General features: G+C 40.5%; 1 protein-coding gene across 3 annotated transcripts in view; it reads right to left on the bottom strand.

Annotated features, from left to right (window-relative positions):
• A1CF (APOBEC1 complementation factor) overlaps positions 1 to 14,950 on the bottom strand; it is a 47,637-nt gene that overhangs the window by 4,264 nt on the left and 28,423 nt on the right. For 2 of the 3 annotated variants that reach the window (XM_005292483.4, XM_024107257.3), the window contains 4 exons: positions 13,016 to 13,113; positions 10,786 to 11,059; positions 7,251 to 7,459; positions 2,122 to 2,258 (listed from right to left, as the gene is read on the bottom strand). In XM_005292483.4, the coding sequence (XP_005292540.1) occupies positions 2,122 to 2,258; positions 7,251 to 7,459; positions 10,786 to 11,059; positions 13,016 to 13,113 (718 nt within the window). The remainder of the gene's footprint in view (positions 1 to 2,121; positions 2,259 to 7,250; positions 7,460 to 10,785; positions 11,060 to 13,015; positions 13,114 to 14,950) is intronic. The other variant, XM_005292484.4, reaches the window with a different exon arrangement.

Here is a 14,950-nt window from a genome sequence, read left to right as displayed (position 1 = left end):
TTAAGATTGCCCAACTCTTCCCATTGTAAGACCCTTATACTTTGTTTATACTTTGTTAAATTTTAACTATTTGGACTGAAATTTTCCACGCTAGTTGTCTGCCTCAGACTGATTTTAATTTTTTAATTTGGAAAATTAAAAAATGGTTCAGCCATTTCCAAAAGTTGAGTTTATGGGAAAATATATTGTTTTGCTGACTGTTAAAAAATCCTGGAGATCTTTTCTTTGAAAAGCTGTAATGCCCCAATGCTTTGGAGCAGGGGCTAGAAATTTGGTAGAGGGTCACGGTGGCCTTTGCATCAGGGATCTGATTTTTGCCATCCCTGTGAAAAATCTGACAAAATTTGGCTGAGTTAAAAGCCTTTGAAAAACTGCAGTTCACACATGCTCAGTAGAGTCTTGTCAGAGCTTTGCAGCTAAGTTCACCAAAGATTCCGTGCACATTGAGAATGCTCCAGTCAGAAGATGAGCATGACTATCCCTGCGCTTGCAGCTCTGCTCTTATAAGGGCTGGACGGGGCAGGGCCAGGCTGTATTTGAGTACCAGAACTGAGAGCATGGAGCCTGTCTCTTCTGTAAAAAGAACAGGAGTACTTGTGGCACCTTAGAGACTAACAAATTTATTAGAGCATAAGCTTTCGTGGACTACAGCCCACTTCTTCGGATGCATATAGCTATATGTTAGTCTCTAAGGTGCCACAAGTACTCCTGTTCTTTTTGCAGATACAGACTAACACAGCTGCTACTTTGAAACCTGTCTCTTCTGTGTTCTCAGTGCCACGACCTCCCGCATTGGGCTCAGGCAACATGGAGGAAGAGACTTCTGGTTTTGAATGTAGGGGGCACAAGGGCTGGGCCAAGGGGGTCAGAGGGAGTAGATTGGAACAAGGAAGTGGGGGGATGGAAACTGGGACTGGAAGCAGGCAGCAGGGGGAGAAGGATACTGGGAGTTGTGGGGAGGGAGGGTCAGATCTGACAAGGAGCTGGGGTATAGGGGGAGAACTGGCATTGACTAGACAAACAGACTGGGATAAGCAGGCAGTGGTGGGTGGACACTGAATTTGGACGAGGAACTCAGGGTCTGTGAGACAGCGAGGATAAGCGAGATATATAAGGATAGTGTGGTGACTGGAAACCAGGGGCTGAGTATGGGGGGGCAGATTAACTATGGGGCTAGGAGGGCGGGAACTGGGACTGGCTGGACAAATGTCTGGAGAGAAGGATCTGGGGGGGAGATTGAGCCTGGAAGGAGGAAGACTACAGCTAGCTGGGCAAGGGGACTGGGACTGGTATGAGAAGCCTGAGGAGTGGAGACTGGGACTGGGTAGGTAAGGAGACTGGGATGAGTAGTAGGGTGGGGAAGAGTTGAGCCTTGGACAGGAATAAGTTGGAGGGGACAAGGCAGAAAGAGTCAAGCTTGAGGAGAATGGGCAGAAGAGTTTGAGCCTCTATAGACCGGGGAATAGAATCCAAGATTCCTGAGTCTCACCATTCCTCTGCTGTCAGCAAATACCTGTGAAACCCACTAGCAGAGTGTGTGATGAATCCTGCTCTAGTGCTGGTTCATGTAGAGGATAACAGCCCACTACTGCTATTTGCTCACGTGACAGAAGTCTGAGGTGGGTCTAAAGATTCCAAACCTGCTGATGAACCATGTGGGTATCAATGTGATGACACTTGATGGAATTTCTGTTTATTCAGTTTGCTTTTTAAAAATCCCAAGAAATTACCCAGCAAAAACTATTTAAGAAAACATTATTAAGGTTGCAAAGTCAATTACTTAAAAGTTAGGAAATTCCAGAATTAAGGTTGCCTGTGCAACTTTAATTTGTCTCCTTTATACATATGCTTTGATACAGCCTTTAATTACCTGATCATATACTATTTTTTCTACAGGACTCCTGCCTCATTTAGTAGACAGGATGGATAGTGCATACTGAATGAGTAGCTATCTAATGTTTTGTTTTATCCTCGTTGTTCAATGTAGAACTTTATCCTTCCTCTCCAAATCTAAAATTATAATAAATAGTGGCCTATGTAGTTGATTCTAGCAATGATGCTAAATAAATTGAAAATTTAAAAAGCTGATTAAAAACCATACGAAATGGAATAGTTACATACATAGTAGGATTCTGGCTGGCAAGGGCAGGAATAGTGATTTTATATAGGAATAGTTGTCTTTGGTCCTGGCCAATTGCAGAATGAAGCTGATAAACAGGTTGTCCCCAGTTATTTTTCTGGCAGATTTCTTCTAAGACCTATTAGAGAAATATGTATACCAGTTACAACCACATTTTAATGTTCTGGCCCATCTCCGGCCCTACCTGCTGCAAAAATATATTGCTTTCCATGAGTTTTCATCTGTAGATTATATGCACCAAATTCTTAGTTTATATATATATATATATATATATATATATATATATATATACACACACACACACACACACACACACACACACACACACACACCAAGTTTTGGAGGTTGAAAGGGTCATAAAATCTAAGGATAATGTAAGCAACTTAAACGTTCAACAATCAATTAATTCATGAAGATAATTGTCACACCACTGAATCTGATGTATTTTCAGTTTAGTCCATTAACTGTTTTACTTTGATGCAGCATTGGAATAATTTCCTTTGACTTCTATTCATTACCCCATTTATGCGCTCCAGAATTCTGCATTTTTAATGTCTGTTAAAGAATTGTGACTGTATTATCCTTCACTTTTTCTCTGCTTCTTCTCCTGCTTAGTGGTGTGCAGTGAATGAATAGTGGGGGTGTATCGCTCTCCAAATTATTTGCCTAAAACCTAGTTATGTTACATTTCTGCCCAGTTTATTGCAGAGGTTACTTGCTTGCTGATGCTCCTGCTCTGGTATTGCCCTCTTCCTTTACATTGTGTGGAAGCAGGGGAAGAAAGAGAGGGTTTAACTGAGAGTGGAGTTTGTTTCTTCCACAATATATTATTCCACAAAATAAATGATTGTACTCAAATGTTATCACCCTACTTTATATTCCTTCTTCCAAATCACTGAATATATAGAGTGTCCCAAATCAGTCTGAATACTGATAATTAAGAGCTCTATAAGGGGCTCACTATTCTAAATAGCTTTCTATTAATGATGCCCAAGCCAGTTGTTTGTTCAGACAATGTCATCCACCAATTTTATGGATATGAATCTTGATTGGCTCCTATAGGTGCCAGTTGGCTTTAGAATTAAAGGGGGAGTGCATACAGGGGAAGGCCCATATCCCCTTGGGTGCTCCGCTGCTCATCGGCCAATGAGGGAGATGTAAGGTGACTGGTTCTTGCTTCCCACAATCATTTACTTAAGCCCCAGTACAGGTCTCTTGCCCCATGTTTAGCTAAACTCACCCACCCGCCCTCCTGATAGTTATATAATATAGGAACTGTGTTTTTATGTTGCTTTGGGTCTGACTAATTGCCTGTTTAAAAGTTCAGGAAGGAATTTTTCCCATTGGGTCCAAATTGGCTATGGCCTAGTGGAGTTTTTTGCCTGCCTCATAGTAACGGGAAGGCACATTCAGGTTAAATAGGTATAGGATTTAGGAATTTCATTTGAGGAAAGTTGTGAATGTTAGTTCATCGCAACTTGAAGCCGGTGTCTGGTGTGGACAGAAGGCCAAAGGGCCAGTGACCAGAAGAGCTAAAAGCCTTTTGCTGGTGGACCCCAGGTCTATGGGCAAGAGGGAGACTAGATTTGAGTTTGCAAATGGCAGTGGTACATAAGTCTGTGCAGACCCTCTTTGGTACCCTCTGTCCCCTTTGTAGGAAAGTGGGGGAAGATGAGAAGGTTCAGCAAAGCCAGCTGAATTCTTGGGGTAGGCAGTGGAGAGTCTGCTCTGAGTTATGGATTATATAAGAGGAGCTATGTAAACCCCTCACTGAACCCACATATATGTCCGTTATTGGGAGATGTGTGACAAGGTTGGTGAAAGATTAACATTGGAGAAGAGCACTAACAAAGTTGCAACCTGCTGCCTAAAAACAATTGCTGTGTCTGGCCTCATTCATTTGTGTATCCTGATCAAGTAGCTCTACCATCTACCACATTCAGTGACCTTAAAATGGAAACACAGCACTGCACAAAAGACTATCAGGAGTTTTCCAGTTAAATTTTCATCAAGGCTGCCTCCTCTAAACTGTTTAGTGTTGTAATGATTTGCACTTAAATTTGCTCAAAGAGCTTTACAAACACTAGTAAATTTACCTCCCTGCTCTCTTCTTAGCTGGGAAAGTATTAATTCCACTTCTTTATCAATGGGGAAATTGCGGCACAGGGCAGTAAATAGACTTCAAAAAGTCATAGAGGAAGGTCTCCTGATTCTATTATCTGATCTATCCACAAGAACATCCTTCTTCTAATGTGATAGACCTTATCTTTGTTTTATAAATGTGTGCAGGCTATTCATTCTTATAGTACTGCTCTGGACGCACAAGCTTATGTTTTTCAAGGCATCACAATCCATCCATCAAAACTGCATTAGTGATTTTTCACATTTAAAATTTTACATATGTTCAATTTTGTTTTAAAATTCTTATTTCCATAAAAAACTCAGATTTGAGTTTGCAAATGGCAGTTGTTCATAAATTGGGTAGTTAGGCAGCTACCTGATTCTCATGTATAAATGCAGCTTGTGTGCAAAAGGGCAAATGTTTGTGTATGCAAGAACTTAGATATGAAAAATTGCACATGCAGAATCTTAAATATAAAAAATTACTGGCAAAATTTTAGAAGCTGCTTTTAAAATATTTAGCCACCACCAGGGCCGGCTCCAGGCACCAGCTTACCCAGCAGGTGCTTGGGGCGGCCACTTCGGAGAGGGGCGGCATGTCCAGCTGTTCGGCGGCAATTCGGCGGACTGTCCCTCACTCCTGCTCGGAGCAAAGGACCTCCCGCCGAATTGCCGCCACAGATTACGATCGCGATCGCGGCTTTTTTTTTTTGTTTGGCTGCTTGGGGCAGCCAAAACCCTGGAGCCGGCCCTGGCCACCACAGTCCAAAGCTAGTTTATGAATAGCTGGTTAGGCCCATTTTAAGATGTCCTATCAGTCTTGAAATCCCATGTGAGACATGTACATATATATAAAAACTTAGCTGGGGAGAGGAAACAGAATTTGGAAGGGCCTCTCTGAAATGGACCTAGATTAATGAATAATATTGACCAGATTCAAAGGGGAATCTAAGCTACTGTAATTTATACCTTCTTCTATCCTACCACCGTGTGTGTGTGTGTGTAGGGGGGGGTACTTTAATTTATATCTGCGTATTAGTTGTTTTTCCTTCTAAACAATTTTTTTTTACTCCTTAGCCTGTCAGCTACAATACCCTAGACTCTTTTAGATTCAGTAAGCCAAATGCAGAAGTGATGTGAAAGGGAGTGTAAGTTCTATATTTGGACATGGGTGTGCTCTCAGTGAGTCCGCTGCTCAACTGGTATAATTTATATACTGAAGAAAGTATGAATTACACCAGAGTAGGGTCCCAGGCTTAGATTCACTTAAACCCACCTCTGAATTTGTCCCTATAACAACATTTTGTATGTTCCTAAGGAAACAGCTTTATCAGGAAGATTTTCATATTAAATAAATGTTAGTATCAGTTATATTTCAGGTTGTCTCTTGTATATCCTTAAAATCTTTAGAGATAATTCATCGATAACTAAGAACAGCTTCTGGGCACAGGGACACAGGATTCTCAGGAGACTCACATAGTCATACTTGTGACAGGAGAGAGAGAAGTTTTCAACCGTATTTTAGAGGCAATATGCATTCTACTACATGTTTCCTGGGCTAATTAACAGACCTCTTTTATAATGAGCAGTGTCGCTTTTAAATATCAAGGGCAACATTTTCAAAAACATCTAAGTGATTTAGAAGCATAAATCCCACCATGTGAGATTAAGTGGTGCATCATGGAAGATATCCTCCAACCAGGAAGCCCAGTCTATAAAGGAGAATGAGAGCATGAGGTACCCAAACTACACCTCCTATCGGGCACTGCGGTGCTATTTTTAAATTGAAATGTTTAGGTTTTCAGGAATTCCACATTTTGATGAAATATCAGAGTTTTCTACGGAGAACAGAATTTTTTTGCAAAAAAACATTTAGTCAAAAATCCAATTCTCCACTGAAAAATAGTTTTGACAGAAAATTTGTGACCAGCCTTAGCCTGTAGGTACTACTGTGATAGTAAGTATTAATAACAATAAGTTTATATCCAATCCAGAACTTCCCCAAAATTCACGATGGTCTGAATTGAGAATTTTGCATTGCCCAATTAAAGAGAGAGAGTGTTCACCAAGAAGGCCAGACCCTCAAAATTCCAGGGAATTTTGTTCTGATCTGGGATTCTGTTTTGAGCCTCTCTCTAATTTCAACAAGTTTGTTATCTGTGTTGAGCCCAGTCTTGCATGTCTTACCTATAAATAATGTTGTGACTTCCGTAGGAGTTCTGCTTTTGTCAAGGACTAAATGATTGGATCAGTACATTAACTTTAAAAGGAGGCTTCACTGCAGTAGTCTCGGCAGTAGTCTTTCATGTTCAATTATATGGTATGCATAAAGTTCTGCCCTCGGATCTGGCATGTAATGCTCATGGAAATTATGAAAGTCAATGGGAGCTGACATGCTGAGAATTGAGGGCATGTTTAAGTTCACAATTTTTTATTCTGTTACCATATTGGAATGATTATTATAATTTGAGGCCTTTAGCTATGTAGTGTTAATATTGTGATATATTATGCTGTGGAAAGCAGAAACTTTTTTTTAATATGACCCCATTCTTTATATTTTTCTGTTTTAATGAGTCTTTTTAATTGCTTCCTAAAATAAATGTGGTTTTTAAAAATAAAACGTATTAGTAATAATTTCTGAGCAGATATCTCTTTATTAGTGCACCTCCCAAGGATATTCTGGGGCTGAAGTGATAGTAAAAGTAACTTCAATCCAACTTGTGTAGTCTTCAAGAATAGTTGGAACAGGACCTAAAACAGCAGAACCCTTCTTTAGGCATAACAATAGTAACTTGTAGTTATTTTCTGTAATGTCTCTTTCAAAGATAAAGCAGATCAGTGTGTGAACATACTTATGATCAACTATCAGCATTTTCAAAACAAGTAACCATTCAAACTGGGTCTAAATCTATTGCATTGTTCAGAAAGCATTAAAAAAAGACTAATATGGGTCTGACCAGAGCAATTTTTCCTAATTTATTGTACCTACCTGAGGAGCAAGTTTAATTCCATGTGGTTTTAAAGCGATATGGTTCATTGGGGTAAGCTCCATTCCAGGCAAAAGATCGTAGAGTTTGTCTTCACCCCTCTTTTCTCCTTTAACCTGGTATCCACGACCCAGGCCAGTGTAAGCCAAGTATCCACGTCCTCCTAGTCCTCTAACTCCCGCAGCCCCTACAGGTACATTCATGTAAATTTCTAGGAATGTAAGAAGCATTAAACTGAATCAAATCACCGGAAAATCACCCTGATTCTTACTGTAATGGAAAAGTTAGCCCCATTCACTGATTTCTGATAAGAAGATGGGTAGGAACACTGACTGACTGAGAACTGCTGCAGATTCATACCATACTATTCACCATGAAGTAGAACTCACAAGGGGAAGGTTCTTTATTACCTTTGGAGGAAAATACAATAATACCATGAATATAGAGCTAGTATCTACACAACTGTATCATTCTGGCTTTTATAATACTTCTTGGGGGGTTTATTTATGTTTAGTGCCTGTAATTTCAGGCTGCAAGCTACGAGCAGCATAGTTTCCTTAGAAAATTCATTGCAGATTAGAAGATATGGTGAACCAGGAAACTCTAATCGATTACAGTATATAACTAATTATTCCTATGGTATCACTTCTCTATTGGATTATTAATAATTTAATCAATATAAACCAGATCTCTACCCCATCATCTTTTAAATTGTTTTCCTAATGTGCCTTGAGATGCTTTAGTTAGAAGGAATGTCATAGTTGTTTCTGACTGACTTTCCCATCTTCTCTGCTCTGTTCAGTCAACATGAGGCTTAACTTTCCATTGAATTCATGCACAGATTACTTTTGATTTTTTGCCATGTTTCTAACCTGATTTACAGTTGAAGAGTAAAGGGACAGTGAAAAATTAGATTGATTACTGCCCATTGATATAATTTAAGATTTTTAATGAACTTGGAATACATAGATTTCCCCCCCTTCTTTGAACTAATGACCATTTTCTCACATTACAACTGGTTCCTTTCAGAAGGATTGTTTGGGAATTTAGGAGATTAACAAGTGAGAGCATACTAAGGAAAAGTGAACTGAGTGATTTGGGAGTTTTGACACATTTTCCTAATGTAATTTTAGATTTATATATGCACAGTAAAGCTAAAGCATGGGAAGCAGCAGTGCAAATTTCCCAAACCATACCATCGAGTCAATGTGTCTTGATTTTTCTCTGAAGGGATCATTTATAGGGGGTTAGAGATTAGGTTAGTTAATTCAGTCTTAATCAACTCTACTGAGGACTTCAGACTGAGAACTGTGTTCTTTAGGACATCTTTCTATCTGGAAATGGGTTGAGAACACCATCTGATTTCACTTAGGACATCAATCTGCTGTCAGTTGTTAATGATCTCAGTCACTAATAGAAATGAGTGAGAAGATCTGGATTTTGAACACCCCAAAATTTAATTAAGCCCATTATAAAGTAAGTGGGCATATGTAACATTCACACCTTAGTTTTGGAAATGTTTTGGACCTAAGGTTTCATTCAGGCTCCTCTCTAGTCACTGCAAATTTGCACCAGTAATTTCAAAATTAAGTTTACCAATCCCTTATACTATCCATTCCGACAGGAAACAAAACACAAAACAAAACAAAAACTCTGCTAAGAAGCATGACCTTTTATCATGTTAAATAGTTAATGTTTTGCAGGGCCGGCTCTGGCTTTCTGGCCGCCCCAAGCGAAAAACAAAACAAAACCGTGGCGGCCAGAACAGCAAACCAAAAAAAAAAAAAAAAAAAAGTGCGGAGTGGCCAGAGCCAGGGTGCAGGAGGACTCCATGCCCTGCAGATGTGCCCCGGCTAGAGGGGGGAGGAAGTGGAGGGAGAGAGAGAAGGGGACGGCCAGGGCTTCAGCGGGGCGCTACCACACGGCCCCTTCCGCCATGCCCCCGCTGGGAGGGCTCTGCGCCGCTCCGGTCGGCTGGGAGGGAAGGACGCGGGCTGCCCTGCCGGGTTTGCTGCAGGGCGCTCCCGTCCTCCACGCCGTTGCCCCCTACTGGGGAGCGGAACAACAACGACAAAAAAAAAAAAAAAAAAAAAAAAAAAAGCGGCCGTGCCGCCCTAGGATTGGGCGGAATGCCGCCTTCTACAAGCTGCCGCCCCAAGCACCAGCTTGCTCGGCTGATGCCTGGAGCTGGCCCTGATGTTTTGTCTACACTGTGATAGATCAAAATTGGAACTATATATCCAAATCTGTGGTGGTGAGACATAATAGGACACCAGACTGAACTACCAACCATTTGATTGTTGCAAAATTAAAACCCAACCAACAAGATAGTGCAACAAACCCCCCCCAGTTTTGATCTCTGTAGTCAACATACTTGAAAAGATACTTAATGTCGACAGTATAACCTACTGGTGCTTTTGGCCACTTCTTGGAGCACAGTGTGAAGCACTTCCTTGTTTTCATCTCTGTTTTGGAGGTTCATTTTTCATTCCCTGTAATGATGCTGTACTGCTGCTTAGAGCCCCAGAATGACTAGGGTAATGGCCTGGCTAGAAAATGTCCTGGTTGTGGGAAGATAAGAGTCAATACACAGAGCACTGGATCTCCTGGGACTGGTTAGTTTTCCTGAATCTCAGCCTTGAGCCATTAAAAGGGGGAGAAAATCAACTGCTAGGCTTCTGGGACTGAATCAACAGCCAGCTGTGGGCAAGGAGTTCTGTTTTGAGTGGAAAACTCTTGTTTTGTTTGTTTTTTCCCTCCTGGGACAAAATGGAGGAATTTTGATTTGTTTATTTTGGAGCAAGAGTAATTCAGAGACTGTTAAAAGACTTTCGGCTTTCTCCTGGGCTGATGAGGGAGTATATATATATATATGTTTGTTTAGCCTGCCTGAAGGTTCTCATCCCCTTTTAAAGGAGAGGTTCCAAAGACTGTGGCTATTTTCCAGTGTATGAAGGCTTTCAGTTGCTTTCTTAAAAGGATGTGTGACCTGAGGCTATGCAGAATTATAGAACGCTGGGCTATATGCATAGGTCTGTCCCAGTGAATGGAGATTGTGGTAGGTGTAAAAAAGAGGAAGTAGCTGAAAAAAGCAGGAAATTTGAGAGACTATTGTGTGTGCCAGAAAGATTATTGAATGTTTCAGTGCTAGCAATTGGAACTCCTAAGAACGGTGGGCTGGAGTTTCTTCATAGTGAGGAACCATTGGACAATGACCTTGGGACACTCTTCAGATCATTAAAGACTCAGGAGCAGCCCCAACTTACGGTCCTCTCTGAAGTGCCTGAGTGATGGGGGTATGCTTCAACTCATATAATCCGAGGTGGTTTATGCTAATTTCTCCATTTAGTTAAAACTGGTGTATGCCTCAAGTTTTTAAAAACTTTTTAGCGGAACCAGCTTTAATGTGATGCATGGATGCACAGCTTTAATGTGGTGCATAGATATTTGATTTCATAAATTTACCTCCTACTCTAGCTATGAAGCTATTTCAAAGATAGATTTCTGGATTGCCATAGACATAGCCGCTGGAGTTACCTCTAATAGATGGAGGTCGGATAATGCCCCTACTGCTGAGGTCACCCTTGGTGGCAGGGAAATGAAGGTTAGGAATAGCTGCGTAGGCCTGAGGTGCATAGAAGACTGGAGCTCCAAGGTAGGTTGTGGCGGGATCATACACATGTCCAAATGTGTAAGTGTATTCTCCTTGTAGCACGGTACCTCGTCCCCCTGTGCCTCTGGTGTGTCTAACGTAACTGTCTTTGTCTACTGGTTTTGCTAATGTCACTTCGATAGGGGAACCATCCAGCACCTTTAAAACAAGGAAAAATGCATGGAAAAATGCAAGGGAAGCACAAATGCAGTACAATGTCCAACATCATAATGACTGTTTTGTAGAAGCCCAGCCAAGTTCTGCATTTTGCTAACCACAGCTACTTAGGTGGGGGTGGCTGAAAGAGTTTGAGAATCTTCTGTAGTGAGGCCATGTTCCCAGGGGCAGAAAGGCAAGATGGCCCCTGGCTGCTGTTGCAAAATGTGTGAACCGTGGCAGTCTGCTCGTCTTCTGCCTGCAGCTGCTGTGAGGTTAGAGGAATTTGGGCTATGTCTGCGCTTGGAGCTAGAGTGTGTGATTCCCAGCTCCCAGTGACATACTCATGCTAGTTCCCAAGGAGCTACTGCACTAAAAATAGTGCACTGCAGCTCAGGCAGTGGTGAGTGGCAGTGTGGGCTACCTGCCCCAGGCACAAACCTTCCTGGACCTCGTGGGTGGGTACTCAAGATGCTGGCCTGTGCCACTGCTGCCTGTGCTACCATGGCTACACCACTGTTTTTAGCTCTAGAGAGAGAGAGCTAGCACCGGTATTCTTATTTGAATCAGAACCCCAGCTCCAAGTGTAGACATAGCCTTAGATACCCTCCTCTTCTGCCCACAGTAATGTGTAAATTCAATCAACCGCTCATTTTACAAGTGCACTTTCTGAGAAGGTTCAAAATTAGGTGAGGTCTGTTTGCCCCTTCCCTCACCCAAACATTACCATTTATATTAACCTGAAAACAATAATGAGCACATGAAAATGGAAGCCAGTTTTCCCTGTGATGTTAATGGTAAGTACCCCATCTTCAGTGTTGATTCCAACAGGTGATGCAAAATATGTATCAATGGGCTTCATGCAATTTTTCAGTGAGGTACTGTAGTGCAGCATCCTTCAATGGAAAAGTGACTGCATTACCTATTTTCCCAAGACAGATGTTCAAGATAGTGAGTGCACACCTCAGAACATGTGGAGTATATTTGTACATTCACAAGATGGCTTTATATAGCTTTATTCAGCTTCTAGATTGAAAAGCACTGCAATTACAAGAAAAATAGTCTCTCTGAAGGGAGTTTTTGAGCTGTATTTTACCTGATCAATGACTGTTTGTTTTACCAGAGGCAAATGGATTTATTTTCTTAGCAAGCATGTATTCAGTTGCAATGCAGAGTCTATAGAGGGTGTGAATTAAATATCCCATATCTTTGAATGCATGGATCCTGAATTTCCTCTCTTGCTGTCATGTTCTCAGCACAGGAATATATTTTTAATATGTGTGTAGCTCCTATTAATGTAATTTGGGGTTATGTTAATATACTTTTTTAAACTACACTCATCAGAGCAGGGGTTATTCCTATTTGTTTGGAAAGGATTTGGCACATTTGAAGTGATTCCTCAGTAGAAGCAGGAATAAAAGAAGGATGAATAACACCCCATGATAAATATGTAATACTATTATATAATATTATACACAATATTTGCAACATATGAAAATAATAAAATAGTTAATAACTCTTAAGACCTGGTTATTGCATTATAATTTCAAAATTGTATATGGCATTAAAATTGGCTAAAGTCTGGGAAAAAACAGCTTTTACAGATCTTTGTTTGAATTCTGAACAGCTGTTTTAGTTTGACCATTGCACATTGCCTTCTTTTTTGTTGACACATAAGGAAAGGGTATTCAAAGTGCTAGCATGAGATTTTGTGACCTGTTATTCAGTATTAGTCATTTGTTCACTATTCTGTTTCTTGCATCGAGTCAGAACAGAACACTACTATGTGATTTAGGTGACAGTTTCCCATTATGCAGATAAATAGTAAATAGTCAAAATGAATAGTTTGTGAACACCCAAAAGGCTGAAACTTGATTACATAAATTGCAAACAATTACAAAAAAGCAAATACAGTTGTATGACACCAATATACTATGAATGCTACTAGTCCAGCGTTACCTTCCCATTTAAGGCTTTCATAGCTTCAACTGCATCGTCTCTGTTATTAAAGTGTACAAATGCATAGTCTCTGATTTTCTTTATTCTTTCAACTGCACCTACAAAAATGTTGGGATATTAGTTCTGCAACTGTCTTTTCAAAGGAATACAGATTTGAATTAACATTCTGGGTTGTGTTTTTAGCACTCAGTTTTATAAACCAAAGTTCTGATCTGCAGACACTTACGCATGTGAGTATCTCACTGAACTTAGTAAGATTACTTGTGTGTAAAGCTAAGCTTGTGCATAAATGATTGTAGCGTCATGATCAAAATGAGTAATTACTGAACCTGTCATGCTATAGTTTTAATTTGCTCTGATTACCCAACTCAGAATGTTACACTTCTCAGAGTTTAAAAGTTTGAATGAACTAAGTTAGTAAGTATTCTACAGACCTGGTATTGCCAAGTACTTTTTAAAACTACATTGATTTAGTTTTTCATTTATAAAAAGCGACAAAGAGTCCTGTGGCACCTTATAGACTAACAAATGTTTTGGAGCCAGGACCGGCTCCAGGCACCAGCCTGGTAAGCAGGTGCTTGGGGCGGCCGCTCCGGAGAGGGGCAGCATGTCCAGGTATTCGGCAGCAATTCGGCAGACGGTCCCTCACTCCCGCTCAGAGCAAAGGACCTCCTGCCAAATTGCCGCCGCAGATCACGATCGCGGCTTTTTTTTTTTTTTTTTGGCTGCTTGGGGTGGCCAAAACCCTGGAGCCGGCCCTGTTTGGAGCATAAGCTTTCGTGGGTGAATACTCACTTTGTCAGATGCATGTAGTGCAAATTTCCAGAGGCAGGTATAAATATGCCTGCATATGTATTTCCACTACATGCATATTTATTTCCACTAAAACGTCTGTTAGTCTATAAGGTGCCATCCAGACTAAAACGGCTACCCCTCTGATACTTTTTCATTTATGGTTACTGAAAAGTACAGTTAATTTAACAGAAAAAGTAAACCTAAATATATGTGATATTAATACACTAAAGTAAGAATAACCCTTTTTAACTAACAAGTCAAGGCTCCTTTGCAGGCCTATTTTCAGATATATGATCAGCTAGATCAGACTTGGTAAAAATCAGGGCTGAGAAGGAAACCATGGGCAGTAAATGGAAATAGAGCAACAACCTTTACAGAGTGCAATAGAATCATGATCTTAGCTTTTAAGTGAAGCTCTTGAGTATTCTAGAACCAGATATATGAAAAATTAAAAAAAAAATTACAGTGAGAAAGTGTATTCAAGTGCATTTCAACTCAGTGGAATTTTTATGTCTGGTAGTCTCCACTACAATGGCTGAATGCAACAGTCAGCTGGTTATGTAATATATTCTTGAATTATGTCAGATTCCATAGAACATTCACATTCTGCTTGCTTAAAATGTCATTTGGAGTCATATGCTTGCATGATGGATTCAGATTTCTTCTAGGTAAGTGTGAAACAAATTCCCTTTGGTTTTGTTTATTTCTTGCAGCTTGTTCTGACTTTTACATCCATGCAGCCTCAGCACAGCCAGCAAGTTTAGAAGCGCTAGTTTCCTTTTACAATAATTTGTCTCTTTCTCACTTGGTATCAGAGCCTTTTCCTGTTTCCCCACTGGCTACATTGGAGGTGATGTGTGTGTCAGCACACATTATAAAGTCAACGAACAGGTTTGTCATCTGTGCTGAAGAATGCAAGGCAGTCCTGATTTCTGAATATTTGTTCTACCTTCTGATTGCCAAGCAATTTTGAAAAGCACATGAATATACAGACACATCAGCCAGACAGCAGGAGTGGGGGGAACAAGGGTCAGAGAGAGAAGCGTTACTCTAAATCCAATTAGTTTATAATCGATGGTGTATTGATTATGCATCAGTTTAAAGATTTTCAGTGAAAATGTAGGATTTTTTGATCAATAC

Source organism: Chrysemys picta, chromosome 7 (assembly GCF_011386835.1).
Source record: "Chrysemys picta bellii isolate R12L10 chromosome 7, ASM1138683v2, whole genome shotgun sequence".
NCBI classification, from domain to species: domain Eukaryota; kingdom Metazoa; phylum Chordata; order Testudines; family Emydidae; genus Chrysemys; species Chrysemys picta.
The sequence above is the reverse complement of the archived record's forward strand: the minus strand, read 5'-3'. Positions and strand labels throughout refer to the sequence as shown.